This window comes from Lithobates pipiens, unplaced genomic scaffold, assembly GCF_037356315.1.
Source record: "Lithobates pipiens isolate NorthernLeopardFrog02 unplaced genomic scaffold, aLitPip1_a1.2 Scaffold_47, whole genome shotgun sequence".
Lineage (NCBI taxonomy): Eukaryota > Metazoa > Chordata > Amphibia > Anura > Ranidae > Lithobates > Lithobates pipiens.
Genome location: NW_027507871.1, coordinates 4,591,352 through 4,609,861, shown reverse-complemented (window position 1 = coordinate 4,609,861; position 18,510 = coordinate 4,591,352). Strand labels below are relative to the sequence as shown.

Below are 18,510 nucleotides of genomic sequence, written 5' to 3'. Positions count from 1 at the left end.
ATCATTGGTGTCAGTGGGAGGAATAGTGTCCCATCATTGGTATCAGTGGAGGAATAGTGCCCCATCATTGGTATCAGTGGGAGGAATAGTGCCCCATCATTGGTGTCAGTGGGAGGAATAGTGCCCCATCATTGGTGTCAGTGGGAGGAATAGTGCCCCATCATTGGTGTCAGTGGGAGGAATAGTGCCCCATCATTGGTGTCAGTGGGAGGAATAGTGCCCCATCATTGGTGTCAGTGGGAGGAATAGTGCCTCATCATTGGTATCAGTGGGAGGAATAGTGCCTCATCATTGGTATCAGTGGGAGGAATAGTGCCCCATCATTGGTGTCAGTGGGAGGAATAGTGCCCCATCATTGGTATCAGTGGGGGGAATAGTGCTCCATCATTGATGTCAGTGGGAGGAATAGTGCCCCATCATTGGTGTCAGTGGGAGGAATAGTGCCCCATCATTGGTGTCAGTGGGAGGAATAGTGCCCCATCATTGGTATCAGTGGGAGGAATAGTGCCTCATCATTGGTATCAGTGGGAGGAATAGTGCCTCATCATTGGTATCAGTGGGAGGAATAGTGCCCCATCATTGGTGTCAGTGGGAGGAATAGTGCCCCATCATTGGTGTCAGTGGGAGGAATAGTGCCTCATCATTGGTATCAGTGGGAGGAATAGTGCCTCATCATTGGTATCAGTGGGAGGAATAGTGCCCCATCATTGGTGTCAGTGGGAGGAATAGTGCCCCATCATTGGTGTCAGTGGGAGGAATAGTGCCCCATCATTGGTGTCAGTGGGAGGAATAGCGCCCCATCATTGGTGTCAGTGGGAGGAATAGTGCCCCATCATTGGTGTCAGTGGGAGGAATAGTGCCCCATCATTGGTGTCAGTGGGAGGAATAGCGCCCCATCATTGGTGTCAGTGGGAGGAATACTGCCCCATCATTGGTATCAGTGGGAGGAATAGTGCCCCATCATTGGTGTCAGTGGGAGGAATAGCGCCCCATCATTGGTGTCAGTGGGAGGAATAGTGCCCCATCATTGGTGTCAGTGGGAGGAATAGTGTCCCATCATTGGTATCAGTGGAGGAATAGTGCCCCATCATTGGTATCAGTGGGAGGAATAGTGCCTCATCATTGGTATCAGTGGGAGGAATAGTGCCCCTTCATTGGTGTCAGTGGGAGGAATAGTGCCCCATCATTGGTGTCAGTGGGAGGAATAGCGCCCCATCATTGGTGTCAGTGGGAGGAATAGTGCCCCATCATTGGTGTCAGTGGGAGGAATAGTGCCCCATCATTGGTGTCAGTGGGAGGAATAGCGCCCCATCATTGGTGTCAGTGGGAGGAATAGTGCCCCATCATTGGTATCAGTGGGAGGAATAGTTCCTCATCATTGGTGTCAGTGGGAGGAATAGTGCCCCATCATTGGTGTCAGTGGGAGGAATAGCGCCCCATCATTGGTGTCAGTGGGAGGAATAGTGCCCCATCATTGGTGTCAGTGGGAGGAATAGTGCCCCATCATTGGTGTCAGTGGGAGGAATAGTGCCCCATCATTGGTATCAGTGGGAGGAATAGTGCCCCATCATTGGTGTCAGTGGGAGGAATAGTGCCCTATTATTGGTGTCAGTGGGGGGAATAGTGCCCCATCATTGGTGTCAGTGGAAGGAATAGTGCCCCATCATTGGTGTCAGTGGAAAGAATCGTGTCCTATCATTGGTGTTAGTGGGAGGAATAGTGCCCCATCATTGGTGTCAGTGGGAGGAATAGTGCCCCATCATTGGTGTCAGTGAGAGGAATAGTGCCCCATCATTGGTGTCAGTGGGAGGAATAGTGCCCCATCATTGGTGTCAGTGGGAGGAATAGTGTCCCATCATTGGTATCAGTGGAGGAATAGTGCCCCATCATTGGTGTCAGTGGGAGGAATAGTGCCCCATCATTGGTATCAGTGGAGGAATAGTGCCTCATCATTGGTGTCAGTGGGAGGAATAGTGCCCCTTCATTGGTGTCAGTGGGAGGAATAGTGCCCCATCATTGGTGTCAGTGGGAGGAATAGCGCCCCATCATTGGTGTCAGTGGGAGGAATAGTGCCCCATCATTGGTGTCAGTGGGAGGAATAGCGCCCCATCATTGGTGTCAGTGGGAGGAATAGTGCCCCATCATTGGTGTCAGTGGGAGGAATAGTGCCCCATCATTGGTGTCAGTGGGAGTAATAGCGCCCCATCATTGGTGTCAGTGGGAGGAATAGTGCCCCATCATTGGTATCAGTGGGAGGAATAGTGCCCCATCATTGGTGTCAGTGGGAGGAATAGTGCCCCATCATTGGTATCAGTGGGAGGAATAGTGCCCCATCATTGGTATCAGTGGGAGGAATAGTGCCCCATCATTGGTGTCAGTGGAAGGAATAGTGCCCCATCATTGGTGTCAGTGGAAAGAATCGTGTCCTATCATTGGTGTTAGTGGGAGGAATAGTGCCCCATCATTGGTGTCAGTGGGAGGAATAGTGCCCCATCATTGGTGTCAGTGAGAGGAATAGTGCCCCATCATTGGTGTCAGTGGGAGGAATAGTGCCCCATCATTGGTGTCAGTGGGAGGAATAGTGTCCCATCATTGGTATCAGTGGAGGAATAGTGCCCCATCATTGGTGTCAGTGGGAGGAATAGTGCCCCATCATTGGTGTCAGTGGGAGGAATAGTGTCCCATCATTGGTGTCAGTGGGAGGAATAGTGCCCCATCATTGGTATCAGTGGGAGGAATAGTGTCCCATCATTGGTGTCAGTGGGAGGAATAGTGCTCCATCATTGGTGTCAGTGGGAGGAATAGTGCCCCATCATTGGTGTCAGTGGGAGGAATAGTGTCCCATCATTGGTGTCAGTGGGAGGAATAGTGCTCCATCATTGGTGTCAGTGGGAGGAATAGTGCCCCATCATTGGTATCAGTGGAAGGAATCGTGCCCCATCATTGGTGTCAGTGGGAGGAATAGTGCCCCATCATTGGTGTCAGTGGGAGGAATAGTGTCCCATCATTGGTATCAGTGGAGGAATAGTGCCCCATCATTGGTGTCAGTGGGAGGAATAGTGTCCCATCATTGGTATCAGTGGAGGAATAGTGCCCCATCATTGGTATCAGTGGGAGGAATAGTGCCCCATCATTGGTGTCAGTGGGAGGAATAGTGCCCCATCATTGGTGTCAGTGGGAGGAATAGTGCCCCATCATTGGTGTCAGTGGGAGGAATAGTGCCCCATTATTGGTGTCAGTATTAGGAACTACTATATGCCCCTTTGTTGATGACGGTGGAGGGAATAATGCCCAAGGGCCGTAGTTTGGAGACCTCTGTTGCAAAGCATTGAACAGCCCCTCTTTGTGGAAACAGTCGACCTTCTTTCATGAGGCGCCCCTCAGGACGGAAGTCTCACCTCACACATGATCTTGATGTGAGTGACTCGCGGTTTTCCATCTTTCATGTCGGCGGTGAGGACGGAGGTGACGAAATCTCCAGGTTTGCTGCGACTCTCTCGCACCAGGAAAGTCCACGGTTCTCCTTTCTCCTGGAGCAGTTTCTCCGCATCGGGTCCCGAGAGATAACCGTGGTACCAGCTGCGGGCAGAGAAGACACACATCTGGTCATGTGGTGTGGGGGAGGTGGTTGCGGGACACAGCAGGGGGCACCTAGTGGGGTGCTGGAGGGTTGGGTCATCTGTGTGGAAGGGGCGGGGACCCCCTTGACGGTCAATGAAGTAGCATCTATGCCCGCATGCCGTAAAAGTCTGTGTCCTGTGTGCAGATACCAGGAGCGCTATTGGGTGGCCTTGAAGGTAATTTGTCTCCAATAAAAAGGGGACCAACAGTTTTTAAAGCAGAACTCCGGCCGCCCCTTCAGTCTCGCTCATTTGTAGCTCCTCCTCTCTTGTCATGAACTAGCTTTGCTCTGATTAGACAATTGTTACAATTTGTTTCATTTTTCGGAGATTCAGATGTATCCGAATTTACAAAATAGACATTAAAGGGGTTGTAAAAGTTTGTTTTTTTATTTTCTAAATAGGTTCCTTTAAGTTAGTGCATTGTTGGTTCACTTTACCTTTTCCTTCGATTTCCCTTCTAAATGTTTTTTTTTTCTTTGTGGGAATTTGTCACTTCCTGTTTGTCCTCAGTAAACTTCACACCATCATCTGAGTGGTGTTTAGTCAGCCAGGACAGATTACTGAGGAGGAACAGGAAGTGAGAAATTCCAACAAAGAAAAAAAAAACATTTAGAAGGGAAATCGAAGGAAAAGGTAAAGTGAACCAACAATGCACTAACTTAAAGGAACCTATTTAGAAAATAAAAAACGAACCTTTACAACCCCTTTAACCTCTTCCCACCCGGGCCAATTCCGGGACTTCCCTCCTACCAGTGTTCATTTACCTTTTCCTTCGATTTCCCTTCTAAATGTTTTTTTTTTCTTTGTCGGAATTTGTCACTTCCTGTTTGTCCTCAGTAAACTTCACACCATCATCTGAGCGGTGTTTAGTCAGCCAGAACAGCTTACTGAGGAGGAACAGGAAGTGAGAAATTCAGACAAAGAAAAAAAAAACATTTAGAAGGGAAATCGAAGGAAAAGGTAAGTGAACCAACAATGCACTAGCTTAAAGGAACCTATTTAGAAAATAAAAAACAAACCTTTACAACCCCTTTAACCTCTTCCCACCCGGGCCAATTCCGGGACTTCCCTCCTACCAGTGTTCCTTTACCTTTTCCTTCGATTTCCCTTCTTAATGTTTTTTTTTTTTGTCGAAATTTCTCACTTCCTGTTTCTCCTCAGTAAACTTCACACCATCATCCGAGTGGTGTTTAGTCAGCCAGGACAGATTACTGAGGAGGAACAGGAAGTGAGAAATTCAGACAAAGACAAAAAAAACATTTAGAAGGGAAATCGAAGGAAAAGGTAAAGTGAACCAACAATGCACTAACTTAAAGGAACCTATTTAGAAAATAAAAAACGAACCTTTACAACCCCTTTAACCTCTTCCCACCCGGGCCAATTCCGGGACTTCCCTCCTACCAGTGTTCATTTACCTTTTCCTTCGATTTCCCTTCTAAATGTTTTTTTTTTCTTTGTCAGAATTTGTCACTTCCTGTTTGTCCTCAGTAAACTTCACACCATCATCTGAGCGGTGTTTAGTCACCCAGGACAGATTACTGAGGAAGAACAGGAAGTGAGAAATTTAGACAAAGAAAACAAAGAAAAAAAAAACATTTAGAAGGGAAATCGAAGGAAAAGATAAGTGAACCAACAATGCACTAGCTTAAAGGAACCTATTTAGAAAATAAAAAACGAACTTTTACAACCCCTTTAACCTCTTCCCACCCGGGCCAATTCCAGGACTTCCCTCCTACCAGCGTTCATTTACCTTTTCCTTCGATTTCCCTTCTAAATGTTTTTTTCTTTGTTGGAATTTCTTACTTCCTGTTTCTCCTCAGTAAACTTCACACCATCATCCGAGCGGTGTTTAGTCACCCAGAACAGCTTACTGGAGGAGGAACAGGAAGTGAGAAATTCAGACAAAGAAAAAAAAAGCATTTAGAAGGGAAATCGAAGGAAAAGGTAAAGTGAACCAACAATGCACTAACTTAAAGGAACCTATTTAGAAAATAAAAAACGAACTTTTACAACCCCTTTAACCTTTTCCCACCCGGGCCAATTCCGGGACTTCCCTCCTACCAGCGTTCATTTACCTTTTCCTTCGATTTCCCTTCTAAATGTATTTTTTTTCTTTGTCGGAATTTGTCACTTCCTGTTTGTCCTCAGTAAACTTCACACCATCATCTGAGCGGTGTTTAGTCACCCAGAACAGCTTACTGAGGAAGAACAGGAAGTGAGAAATTTAGACAAAGAAAACAAAGAAAAAAAAAACATTTAGAAGGGAAATCCAAGAAAAAGGTAAGTGAACCAACAATGCACTAGCTTAAAGGAACCTATTTAGAAAATAAAAAACGAACTTTTACAACCCCTTTAACCTCTTCCCACCCGGGCCAATTCCGGGACTTCCCTCCTACCAGTGTTCATTTACCTTTTCCTTCGATTTCCCTTCTAAATGTTTTTTTCTTTGTCGGAATTTCTCACTTCCTGTTTCTCCTCAGTAAACTTCACACCATCATCCGAGCCGTGTTTAGTCAGCCAGAACAGATTACTGAGGAGGAACAGGAAGTGAGAAATTCAGACAAAGAAAAAAAAAACATTTAGAAGGGAAATCGAAGGAAAAGATAAGTGAACCAACAATGCACTAGCTTAAAGGAACCTATTTAGAAAATAAAAAACGAACTTTTACAACCCCTTTAACCCCTTCCCACCCGGGCTAATTCCAGGACTTCCCTCCTACTAGTGTTCATTTACCTTTTCCTTCGATTTCCTTTCTAAATGTTTTTTTTTTCTTTATCGGAATTTGTCACTTCCTGTTTGTCCCCAGTAAACTTCACACCATCATCTGAGCGGTGTTTAGTCAGCCAGAACAACTTACTGAGGAGGAACAGGAAGTGAGAAATTCAGACAAAGAAAAAAAAAACATTTATAAGGGAAATTGAAGGAAAAGGTAAAGTGAACCAACAATGCACTAGCTTAAAGGAACCTATTTAGAAAATAAAAAAACGAACCTTTACAACCCCTTTAACCTCTTCCCACCGGGGCCAATTCCGAGACTTCCCTCGGAACGAGGTGACGTACAAAACGTACGACGGGACTACATAGAGGCCAGTAGCCAATAGCTTTCGTCTCCAAATTTTTTCTGAGAATGCGTGGCACTTTGTGCGCCGGAATTCTCTACACACGATCGGAAAAAGTCCGATCGGATTTTGTTGTCGGAAAATTTTAGATCCAGCGCTCAAACTTTTTCCGTCAGAAATTCTAATAGGAAAAGTCCGATAGAGCCCACACACACGATCGGATTTTCTGACAACATAATCCGATCGGACTATTTGTGTACGGGGCATTAGTCCTATTTTAGTCTTCTGCAATTTGTTTTAGTTTTAGTCTTATGCCCCGTACACACTGTCGGACTTTCCGACGGAAAACGTGCGATCGGGTCGCGATGTCGGAAAATCCGATTGTTGTGCGGGGCTCCATCAAAACGTTTTCCGTCTGAATTTCCGACACACGCAAAGTTTGAGAGCTGGAGCTAAAATTTTCCCAAATCGTTTAAATTCCGATCGTGCGTAGACAATTCCGGCGCACAAAGTGCCGCGCATGCTCAGAATAAATGACAAGACGAAATCTATTGGCTACTGGCCTCTGTATAGTCCCGCCGTACGTGTTCTACGTCGCCGCGTCCTGAACGATCGGATTTTCTGACGACTTTGTGCGGCCGCGTGTGTGCAAGACAAGTTTGGGCCAAAATCCGTTGGAAAAAATCAGACGGATTTTGTCAGCGGAAAGTCCCATCTTAGTTTTAGTCGTATTTTAGTCATCTCATTTGTTTTACTTTTAGTTGTATTTTAGTCATCTCATTTGTTTTACTTTTAGTCGTATTTTAGTCATCTCATTTGTTTTACTTTTAGTCGTATTTTAGTCATCTCATTTGTTTTAGTCGTATTTTAGTCATCTCATTTGTTTTAGTTTTAGTCGTATTTTAGTCATCTCATTTGTTTTACTTTTAGTCGTATTTTAGTCATCTCATTTGTTTTAGTTTTAGTCGTATTTTAGTCATCTCATTTGTTTTACTTTTAGTCGTATTTTAGTCATCTCATTTGTTTTACTTTTAGTCGTATTTTAGTCATCTCATTTGTTTTAGTCGTATTTTAGTCAGCTCATTTTGTTTTACTTTTAGTTGTATTTTAGTCATCTTATTTGTTTTACTTTTAGTCGTATTTTAGTCATCTCATTTGTTTTAGTCGTATTTTAGTCATCTCATTTGTTTTACTTTTAGTCGTATTTTAGTCCACTAGAATAGTATTCATTTAGTCGGCTACAATGTTTTAGTCATTTTAGTGGATGGAATTAACACTGGCTTCTGCATGTAAAAGTCAGCATATTTTTTTTTCTCGAAATTATATATGTTTTTTTCTTTAGTGGTTGCAATTTTTTATATCACGCGATATTTGCGTAGCGATTTTTCAAACTTGTTTAAAAAAAAAATAAAAAATAAAAACAGTTTCATGAATAATAAAAAAAAAAAAGTAACGTTAGCACGATTTTTTTTGTATAATGTGAAAGATGATGTTACGTAAATGGATCCCAAACACGTCACGCTTGAAAATTGCGCACACTCGTGGGATGGCGCCAAACTCCGGGACTTAAAAATCTCTATCGGTGACGCTTTAACATTTTTTGCAGGTTATCAGTTTAGAGCTACAGAGGAGGTCTAGTGCTAGAATCGTCGCTTTTGCTCTAACGCACGTGGCGATACCTCACATGTGTGATTTGAACGCCGTTTACATACGTGGGCGTGACTTGTGTACGCGTTCGCTTCACGCGGGGACAGGGGCGCTTTAAATTATTTTTCTTTTTTTTTTACATTTTTTTTTTTTTTTTTTTACACTTTCTTTAAAAAAAAAAAGTTTTTGGTCACTTTTATCCCTAGAAATGTAAACATCCCTTGTAATAGGAATGGTGTGTGACGGGTCCTCTTTACGGAGAGCTGTGGGGTCTATAAGACCCCTCCCCCACATCTCTCCTCCAGGATGGAAAAACCTGAGATCCAAAAAATAAATAAAAAATTGAACTGTCTCGGCCTTTCCAGCCGCGTCCTCGGTTTTGTTTACATCCGCCGGCCTCGTGAAGGGGAGGGGGGGGTGTCCCTTCCCTCCAATCAGCTGTCAGAGCTCTCCTCACTGAGCTCTGCAGAGTGTAATTTCTGCTCTCCGCCCCCCCACCCCCCTCCTTTTTTAACAGCTCAAACAAGCTGTATAAATTCTGGACTTTGAATGGCTATAGAGAAGAGAAGACCTTAGATAAACAGGTACAACTTATGCAGGAGGATTTGTTTCATCTCTGTGGATCACCGGAGGCCGATCACCTCTCTGGGTATATAGAAGGGTTTACAACCACTTTAACTGCAGCAAAGCAAAATCAGGTCTTCTGCCCCGGCACAGCTGTGTTATGTGGAAGATGTGTAGGGGTCAGGGCCGTCTTTAATATTGATTGGACCCCGGGGCAAAAATTTTCTTGGGGCAGTTTTGCTCTCCACCTGCTCAGAGACATACAATAAATAGCAGCTAGACTCAAAATCTGTTTACTGAATCAGATTAGGTGGCTATTGCAATAGATTGCCAGAGGTTACAGGGCATCATTACCGCTCACTGACTGGTTGCCAGAGGTTACAGGGCATCATTACCGCTCACTGACTGGTTGCCAGAGGTTACAGGGCATCATTATCGCTCACTGACTGGTTGCCAGAGGTTACAGGGCATCATTATCGCTCACTGACTGGTTGCCAGAGGTTACAGGGCATCATTACCGCTCACTGACTAGTTGCTAGAGGTTACAGGGCATCATTACCGCTCACTGATTAGTTGCTAGAGAGTTACAGCACATGATTTCTGCTTGTTGATTGGTTGCTAGAGATTACTGTGGATATGACATCAGGAGGGCATTATATACATATCAATGCTGCCAGTGGCCCCTATTTACATGTGGATGCAACTGCTATTTACATATGAATGCCGGTAATTTACATGTAAACACAGGGTCTGCAGCTGAGTGCTCTGTACGCAACAATAGGGCAGAGCTGGGCAGCATTAGTAGCAGCACTTCACACTGAGATATGAGGACACAGCACGGGACTAAAACCTCACGGGATGAGGGAATTTACACCTGGATAGTTGGCAAGTATGAAGCAGCTGCTTTGGGCCCCATAACAATGACAGGGCCCGGGGCAGCTGCCCCTTTTGCCCTGCCTTAAAAACGGTCCTGGTAGGGGTTGGGGTAGACGTGGAGTCACAGATACTCCTGTGTTATGTGGAAGAGCTGTGTAAATCTCAGGACCGCATGGAAAGTAATACAAATCATCTGGAGGGTAAAACATCTTCCATGGAAAAGATCATATAACCCCCCCCCCATAGCTGGAAGTACCACCAGATAACTGGAAAAGGCACCAATGGAATATCAGAATGCTGAGGGAACGTGGTGAAAGTGGACCTCAGGTGGACCTTGGGTGGACCTCAGGTGGACCTCAGGTGGACCTCAGGTGGACCTCAGGTGGACCTCAGGTGGAGCTCAGGTGGACCTCAGGTGGACCTCAGGTGGACCTCAGGTGGACCTCAGGTGGAGCTCAGGTGGAGCTCAGGTGGAGCTCAGGTGGAGCTCAGGTGGACCTTAGGTGGACCTCAGGTGGACCTCAGGTGGACCTCAGGTGAGCTGGTAAGTGACTAAATCACTTTGCTGTGAATGAAAGGCGGAAGATCGGGTTGAAGAGTTACGTTACAAGGAAAGGTTATGGATAGCTTCTTAGTCTTGGCTTTTGGGGTTGGAGTTTTGTCACAGATCAGCGTTATGGGTTGGTTTGAGGCTACGTGTTGTGCCTTGGGGTTAATCTGAGGTTTGCAATCAGGGGTTTGGTTCACGTTTACAGGAAATTGTGGAGTGCGAAGCATCGAGTGAGATCATTTGAAGTTCCTGTCTAATCACATCGTTTGTCAGGTGTGACATTTCTTGGTGTTGAACTGAACGTGCCAAAAATAAATCACCAAAAATAAGAAGGAGCGTCTTCTCTCCTCTCGCTTCTCTTTTTTCCGGTTGGTTTGGAAGTGGCACTGGGCATGAACTCTGTTCCTGAAGCTCAGATACACTCCGAGTACAGTACAGGGGAACATTCTCTTTCCTGCCCCCCAACCACGCTCTACCACATCCTTCTCAACCTTCATATCCAAAGGAATCATTTTCTTGTCCTTGGTTACCCCCTGATAAAATAAAATCCATTGGGGTTCAGTGGGAATAATGCCCCTTACATTGGTAATCATTGCAATGAATGACACCCTTAGATTGGAGATCGTTGTGAAGAATTCCTTCCTTAGGGTGGTGGTCAGAATGACCCCCTTACATTGGTGATCATTGGAATGAATGACCCCCTTATGTTGGTGATCATTGTGAAGAACGCTCTCCTTAGGGTGGTGGTCAGAATGACCCCCTTACATTGGTGATCATTGGAATGAATGACCCCCTTATGTTGGAGATCATTGTGAAGAACGCTCTCCTTAGGGTGGTGGTCAGAATGACCCCCTTACATTGGAGATCATTGTGAAGAACCCTTTCCTTAGGGTGGTGGTCAGAATGACCCCCTTACGTTGGAGATCATTGTGAAGAACCCTTTCCTTAGGGTGGTGGTCATAATGACCCCCTTACGTTGGAGATCATTGTGAAGAACCCTTTCCTTAGGGTGGTGGTCAGAATGACCCCCTTACATTGGAGATCATTGTGAAGAACCCTTTCCTTAGGGTGGTGGTCAGAATGACCCCCTTACGTTGGAGATCATTGTGAAGAACCCTTTCCTTAGGGTGGTGGTCAGAATGACCCCCTTACGTTGGAGATCATTGTGAAGAACGCTCTCCTTAGGGTGGTGGTCAGAATGACCCCCTTACGTTGGAGATCATTGTGAAGAACGCTCTCCTTAGGGTGGTGGTCAGAATGACCCCCTTACGTTGGAGATTATTGTGAAGAACCCTTTCCTTAGGGTGGTGGTCAGAATGACCCCCTTACATTGGAGATCATTGTGAAGAACCCTTTCCTTAGGGTGGTGGTCATAATGACCCCCTTACATTGGAGATCATTGTGAAGAACCCTTTCCTTAGGGTGGTGGTCAGAATGACCCCCTTACGTTGGAGATCATTGTGAAGAACCCTTTCCTTAGGGTGGTGGTCAGAATGACCCCCTTACATTGGAGATCATTGTGAAGAACCCTTTCCTTAGGGTGGTGGTCAGAATAAACCCCCTTACATTGGAGATCATTGTGAAGAACCCTTTCCTTAGGGTGGTGGTCATAATGACCCCCTTACGTTGGAGATCATTGTGAAGAACCCTTTCCTTAGGGTGGTGGTCAGAATGACCCCCTTACGTTGGAGATCATTGTGAAGAACCCTCTCCTTAGGGTGGTGGTCAGAATGACCCCCTTACGTTGGAGATCATTGTGAAGAACCCTTTCCTTAGGGTGGTGGTCAGAATGACCCCCTTACATTGGTGATCATTGTGAAGAACGCTCTCCTTAGGGTGGTGGTCAGAATGACCCCCTTACGTTGGAGATCATTGTGAAGAACGCTCTCCTTAGGGTGGTGGTCAGAATGACCCCCTTACGTTGGAGATCATTGTGAAGAACGCTCTCCTTAGGGTGGTGGTCAGAATGACCCCCTTACGTTGGAGATCATTGTGAAGAACGCTCTCCTTAGGGTGGTGGTCAGAATGACCCCCTTACGTTGGAGATCATTGTGAAGAACGCTCTCCTTAGGGTGGTGGTCAGAATGACCCCCTTACATTGGTGATCATTGTGAAGAACGCTCTCCTTAGGGTGGTGGTCATTGTGAATGCCATCATTGCCGGTGGTCTCACTGCTTCCTGGAAAGCACCTTCAAAGGAACCCCTAGAAACCTCTGGAGGAACCCTAGGGGGGGTCTACAGGAATAATGATTGAGAATGGCTACTGAACCATCCCTGCCAGTGGCCTCGCTGCTTCCCGGAAATGACCCTCAAAGCTCGGGGTCTCTAGAACAAGTGCTGTGCCCTCCTTCCATGTCCAACACACATGGACTCTGTTATCCCAACTTCCCAAGAATTCCCGATCCTGGATTTACTGCCCCTTTGTCTCAGCTTTAGGTTCTTCCTTTGAACGTCTTGCTGATCAATCTCAAGATCCACAACAGCTCAACTAACCGGGGCTACAGCATTAAATCACCTGGAGAGTTCCCCCCCCTCCCCCAGTATATCGGGTATGAACTTCATACATAGTCAGAGTTTGAAAAACAAAAAACAAAAACAAGCATAGTATAAGTTTAAAACAAAGTAAAGAAAACTATGAGAGTCTCCAGCTCTAGCATGATGATGGGTTTCGCCTATTGACTTCATCAGAGATCCATGTCCACCAGGTGGCGCTCTGCAAGAGCACAATGGGAACCCAGTGCAAATTTGCACTACCAGGAAATCACCTTAAAGATCAATAAGCTGCATACAATTCCTGCACCTTCACCCCCAGATCACCCCAATTCCTTCACCTTCACCCCCAGATCACCCCAATTCCTTCACCTTCACCCCCAGATCACCCCAATTCCTTCACCTTCACCCCCAGATCACCCCAATTCCCGCACCATCACCCCAATTCCTGCACCTTCACCCCCAGATCACCCCAATTCCTTCACCTTCACCCCCAGATCACCCCAATTCCTTCACCTTCACCCCCAGATCACCCCAATTCCTTCACCTTCACCCCCAGATCACCCCAATTCCCGCACCATCACCCCAATTCCTTCACCTTCACCCCTCAGATCACCCCAATTCCTGCACCTTCACCCTCAGATCACCCCAATTCCTGCACCTTCACCCCCAGATCACCCCAATTCCCACACCATCACCCCAATTCCTTCACCTTCACCCCTCAGATCACCCCAATTCCTGCACCTTCACCCTCAGATCACCCCAATTCCTGCACCTTCACCCCCAGATCACCCCAATTCCCACACCATCACCCCAATTCCTTCACCTTCACCCCTCAGATCACCCCAATTCCTGCACCTTCACCCTCAGATCACCCCAATTCCTGCACCTTCACCCCTCAGATCACCCCAATTCCTGCACCTTCACCCCTCAGATCACCCCAATTCCTGCACCTTCACCCCCAGATCACCCCAATTCCTGCACCTTCACCCCTCAGATCACCCCAATTCCTGCACCTTCACCCTCAGATCACCCCAATTCCTGCACCTTCACCCTCAGATCACCCCAATTCCTTCACCTTCACCCCTCAGATCACCCCAATTCCTGCACCTTCACCCCCAGATCACCCCAATTCCTGCACCTTCACCCTCAGATCACCCCAATTCCTTCACCTTCACCCCTCAGATCACCCCAATTCCTTCACCTTCACCCCTCAGATCACCCCAATTCCTGCACCTTCACCCCCAGATCACCCCAATTCCTTCACCTTCACCCCTCAGATCACCCCAATTCCTGTACCTTCACCCCTGAGATCACCCCAATTCCTGAACCTTCACCCCTCAGATCACCCCAATTCCTGAACAGGTAAGTGTCTGTTTATTAAAAGTCAGCAACTACACTTTTTGTAGCTGCTGACTTTTACTAAACATAAAAAGCCCGGAACTCGGCTTTAAAAAAAAAAAATATAAATATACTGTATGTTGTATATATTGTCACAAATAATCCCAGTACTGTGTCTAATGTCTTTATTTCCTGTGATCGTCAGCTCCACCTACTGGTCATAATGCCTCAGTATCTGTTTTTTTTTCATTGCACATATTTTTATTAATCATTTATTTCTTTTTTGGACTGCGCCTTCGAGGTTTTTACATGCTTGGGTTGCACTTTGCACTTTATTTTTATTTACATATTTATGTGTGATATACGAGGTATGTATACACTGGAGGGACAAGCGTTGGACTAGGATTGATTTATTGGTCTGGTCATGAACTCTCATACTGTACAACCGCCCCGATCTATAACCTGCCTTTGCAGCGAGGTGCATCACAAGCAAACAGAAGATTTCCCAGCACACTCCCCAGCCAGCCTGCAAACCAACCCGATCCTCCCGTCTAACAGTTTGTGCTCTGATATAATAAGAGGGGAACTCTGATGTGATAAGGGGGCTCTGATGTGATGGGGGGGCTCTGATGTGATAGGGGGGCTCTGATGTGAGGGGGGAGCTCTGATGTGATAATAGGGCTCTGAAGTGATGGGGGGCTCGGATGCAATAAGGGGGCTCTGATGTTAGGGGGGAGGCTCTGATGTGATGGGGGGGACCTCTGATATGATAAGGAGGCTTTGATGTGATGGGGGGCTCTGATGTGATGGGGGGCTCTGATGTGATAGGGGGGCTCTGATGTGATAGGGGGGCTCTGATGTGATGGGGGGGCTCTGATGTGATAGGGGGGCTCTGATGTGATAGGGGGGCTCTGATGTGATAAGGGGGCTCTGATGTGATAGGGGGGCTCTCATGTGATAGGGGGGCTCTGATGTGATAAGGGGGCTCTGATGTGATAAGGGGGCTCTGATGTGATGGGGGGGCTCTGATGTGATAGGGGGGCTCTGATGTGATAGGGGGGCTCTGATGTGATGGGGGGGCTCTGATGTGATGGGGGGGCTCTGATGTGATAGGGGGGCTCTGATGTGATAGGGGGGCTCTGATGTGATAAGGGGGCTCTGATGTGATAGGGGGGCTCTGATGTGATGGGGGGGCTCTGATGTGATAGGGGGGCTCTGATGTGATAGGGGGGCTCTGATGTGATAAGGGGGCTCTGATGTGATAGGGGGGCTCTCATGTGATAGGGGGGCTCTGATGTGATAAGGGGGCTCTGATGTGATAAGGGGGCTCTGATGTGATGGGGGGGCTCTGATGTGATAGGGGGGCTCTGATGTGATAGGGGGGCTCTGATGTGATGGGGGGGCTCTGATGTGATAGGGGGGCTCTGATGTGATAGGGGGGCTCTGATGTGATAAGGGGGCTCTGATGTGATAAGGGGGCTCTGATGTGATGGGGGGCTCTGATGTGATAGGGGAGACTCTGATGTGATAAGGGGGCTCTAATGTGATGGGGGGCCTCTGATGTGATAGGGGGGCTCTGATGTGATGGGGGGGCTCTGATGTGATAGGGGGGCTCTGATGTGATAGGGGGGCTCTGATGTGATAAGGGGGCTCTGATGTGATAGGGGGGCTCTCATGTGATAGGGGGGCTCTGATGTGATAAGGGGGCTCTGATGTGATAAGGGGGCTCTGATGTGATGGGGGGGCTCTGATGTGATAGGGGGGCTCTGATGTGATAGGGGGGCTCTGATGTGATGGGGGGGCTCTGATGTGATAGGGGGGCTCTGATGTGATAGGGGGGCTCTGATGTGATAAGGGGGCTCTGATGTGATAAGGGGGCTCTGATGTGATGGGGGGCTCTGATGTGATAGGGGAGACTCTGATGTGATAAGGGGGCTCTAATGTGATGGGGGGCCTCTGATTTGATGGAAGATCTCTGATGTGATGGGGGCTCTGATATGATAGGGGAGACTCTGATGTGATAGGGGAGACTCTGATGTGATAGGGGAGACTCTGATGTGATGGGGGACCTCTGATTTGATGGGGGACCTCTGATGTGATAGGGGAGCCTCTGATATGATGGGGGACCTCTGATGTGATGGGGGATCTCTGATGTGATAGGGGAGCCTCTGATATGATGGGGGACCTCTGATGTGATGGGGGATCTCTGATGTGATAGGGGAGACTCTGATATGATGGGGGACCTCTGATGTGATGGGGGATCTCTGATGTGATGGGGGAGACTCTGATATGATGGGGGACCTCTGATTTGATGGGGGGCCTCTGATGTGATGGGGGGGCTCTGATGTGATGGGGGATCTCTGATGTGATGGGGGATCTATGATGTGATGGGGGATCTCTGATGTGATGGGGGATCTCTGATGTGATAAGGGGGCTCTGATGTGATGGGGGATCTCTGATGTGATGGGGGATCTATGATGTGATGGGGGATGTATGATGTGATGGGGGATCTCTGATGTGATAAGGGGGCTCTGATGTGATGGGGGATCTCTGATGTGATGGGGGATCTATGATGTGATGGGAGGACCTCTGATGTGATGGGGGGCTCTGATGTGATGGGGGGACCTCTGATGTGATGGGGGATCTATGATGTGATGGGAGGACCTCTGATGTGATGGGGGCTCTGATGTGATGGGGGGACCTCTGATGTGATGGGGGGCTCTGATGTGATAGGGGAGCCTCTGATGTAATGGGGGCTCTGATATGATGGGAGATCTCTGATGTAATAAGGAGGCTCTGATGTGAGGGGGGGGGGACCTCTCAAGTGATATGGGGGCTCTGAAGTGATAGGGGGGCTCTGATGTGATGGGGAAGTTCTGATGTGATAAGGGGGGTCTGATGTGATGGGGGGGGCTCTGATGTGATCAGGGGGCTCTAATGTGATGGGGGTCCTCTGATGTGATGGGGGACATCTGATGTGATAAGGGGGCTCTGATGTGATAGGGGAGCCTCTGATATGATGGGGGATCTCTGATATGATGGGAGGACCTCTGATGTGATGGGAGGACCTCTGATGTGATAAGAGAGCTCTGATGTGATAGGGGAGACTCTGATGTGATGGGGGACCTCTCAAGTGATATGGGGGCTCTGATGTGATAAGGGGACTCTGATGTGATGGGGGGAGTTCTGATGTGATGGGGGGCTCTGATGTGATAAGGGGGCTCTGATGTGATGGGGGAGCTCTGATGTGATAAGAGGGCTCTGAAGTGATGGGGGGCTCGGATGCAATAAGGGGGCTCTGATGTTAGGGGGGAGGCTCTGATGTGATGGGGGGGACCTCTGATATGATAAGGGGGCTCTGTTGTGATGGGGGGGCTCAAATGTAATAAGGGGGCTCTAATGTGAAGGTAAATTTATCAAGGTTCCTATATGCATCATCCCAGGCTCAGCTTTCAGACTGAGGTGCCTCGAGATTTTTCATACTTTTTTAGGGTGCCGCGACTTTAAAAAATAAAAGGTTGGGAAAAACTGATCTACTATGTGTATTTTCTATAACCATCAGCTCCATCTGTGACATTTCACAGATATAGGAAAATACCCCATTATGGCCACCAGATGGAGCTGATGACTATAGGAAATACACATATTAGATATATCATGGGGATTATTTCCAATGGCTGTGCAAATGTTGAGGCACTGGCACAGCAAATTTTGTATCCAGCCCCCCCCCCCCCCCCCCCCCCAAAAAAAACGTTTTTGTTAGTTTTGGAAGGAGTGGGGAAGGATTAGAACCCCTGTCAGGTTTTTACTCCTATCTGGTGCTCCTTTGGAGAGATTTCTCCTCACTTGCTGCCATTTTACTGTTATATTGTATCCAAAACTAGACAAACGTCTTTTGTTTTATCCCGCAGTCTTCTCTTCTCTAAGTTCAAAGTGCAGAATTTATCAGGCTTGTCTGAGCTTTCAGAAAAAAAAAAAAAGGCACAGGGAGGTGAAGTTACACTATGCAGAGCTCATCGAGAGCTGATTGGAGGGAAGGGACGGGACACCCCTCCCCCCTCTCCTCACACAGCACACAGGAACAGAGCAGAGGCTGTCAATCACAGGCTGTGTGCTGGAGCTCCCTCCCCGTCACCATTTCTCTCTTGGTGTCAGGAAAAAAACTTGTCAGAAGTGAAGCAGAGGAAGGAGGAGGCAGCAGACAGGAACGACGCTCAGTGCTCTGGACTGAGATAAGTACACACTATAGAAGGGATGTGCTTTGTACAGATTTCATGCCTGAGGTTTACAACCATCTTAGCCACTTCCCTTCCCGGCCCATAGTCACATGACGTCCGCAGGTAGGATCTCCCATCCTTTT

The 18,510-nt window shown here is 47.4% G+C and overlaps 1 protein-coding gene across 1 annotated transcript in view; it reads right to left on the bottom strand.

The window, feature by feature from the left end:
• PTPN6 (protein tyrosine phosphatase non-receptor type 6) overlaps positions 1–18,510 on the bottom strand; it is a 154,129-nt gene that overhangs the window by 60,692 nt on the left and 74,927 nt on the right. Inside the window, exon 4 of the mRNA XM_077467130.1 lies at positions 3,399–3,579. Coding sequence (XP_077323256.1) covers positions 3,399–3,579 — 181 coding nt within the window. The remainder of the gene's footprint in view (positions 1–3,398; positions 3,580–18,510) is intronic.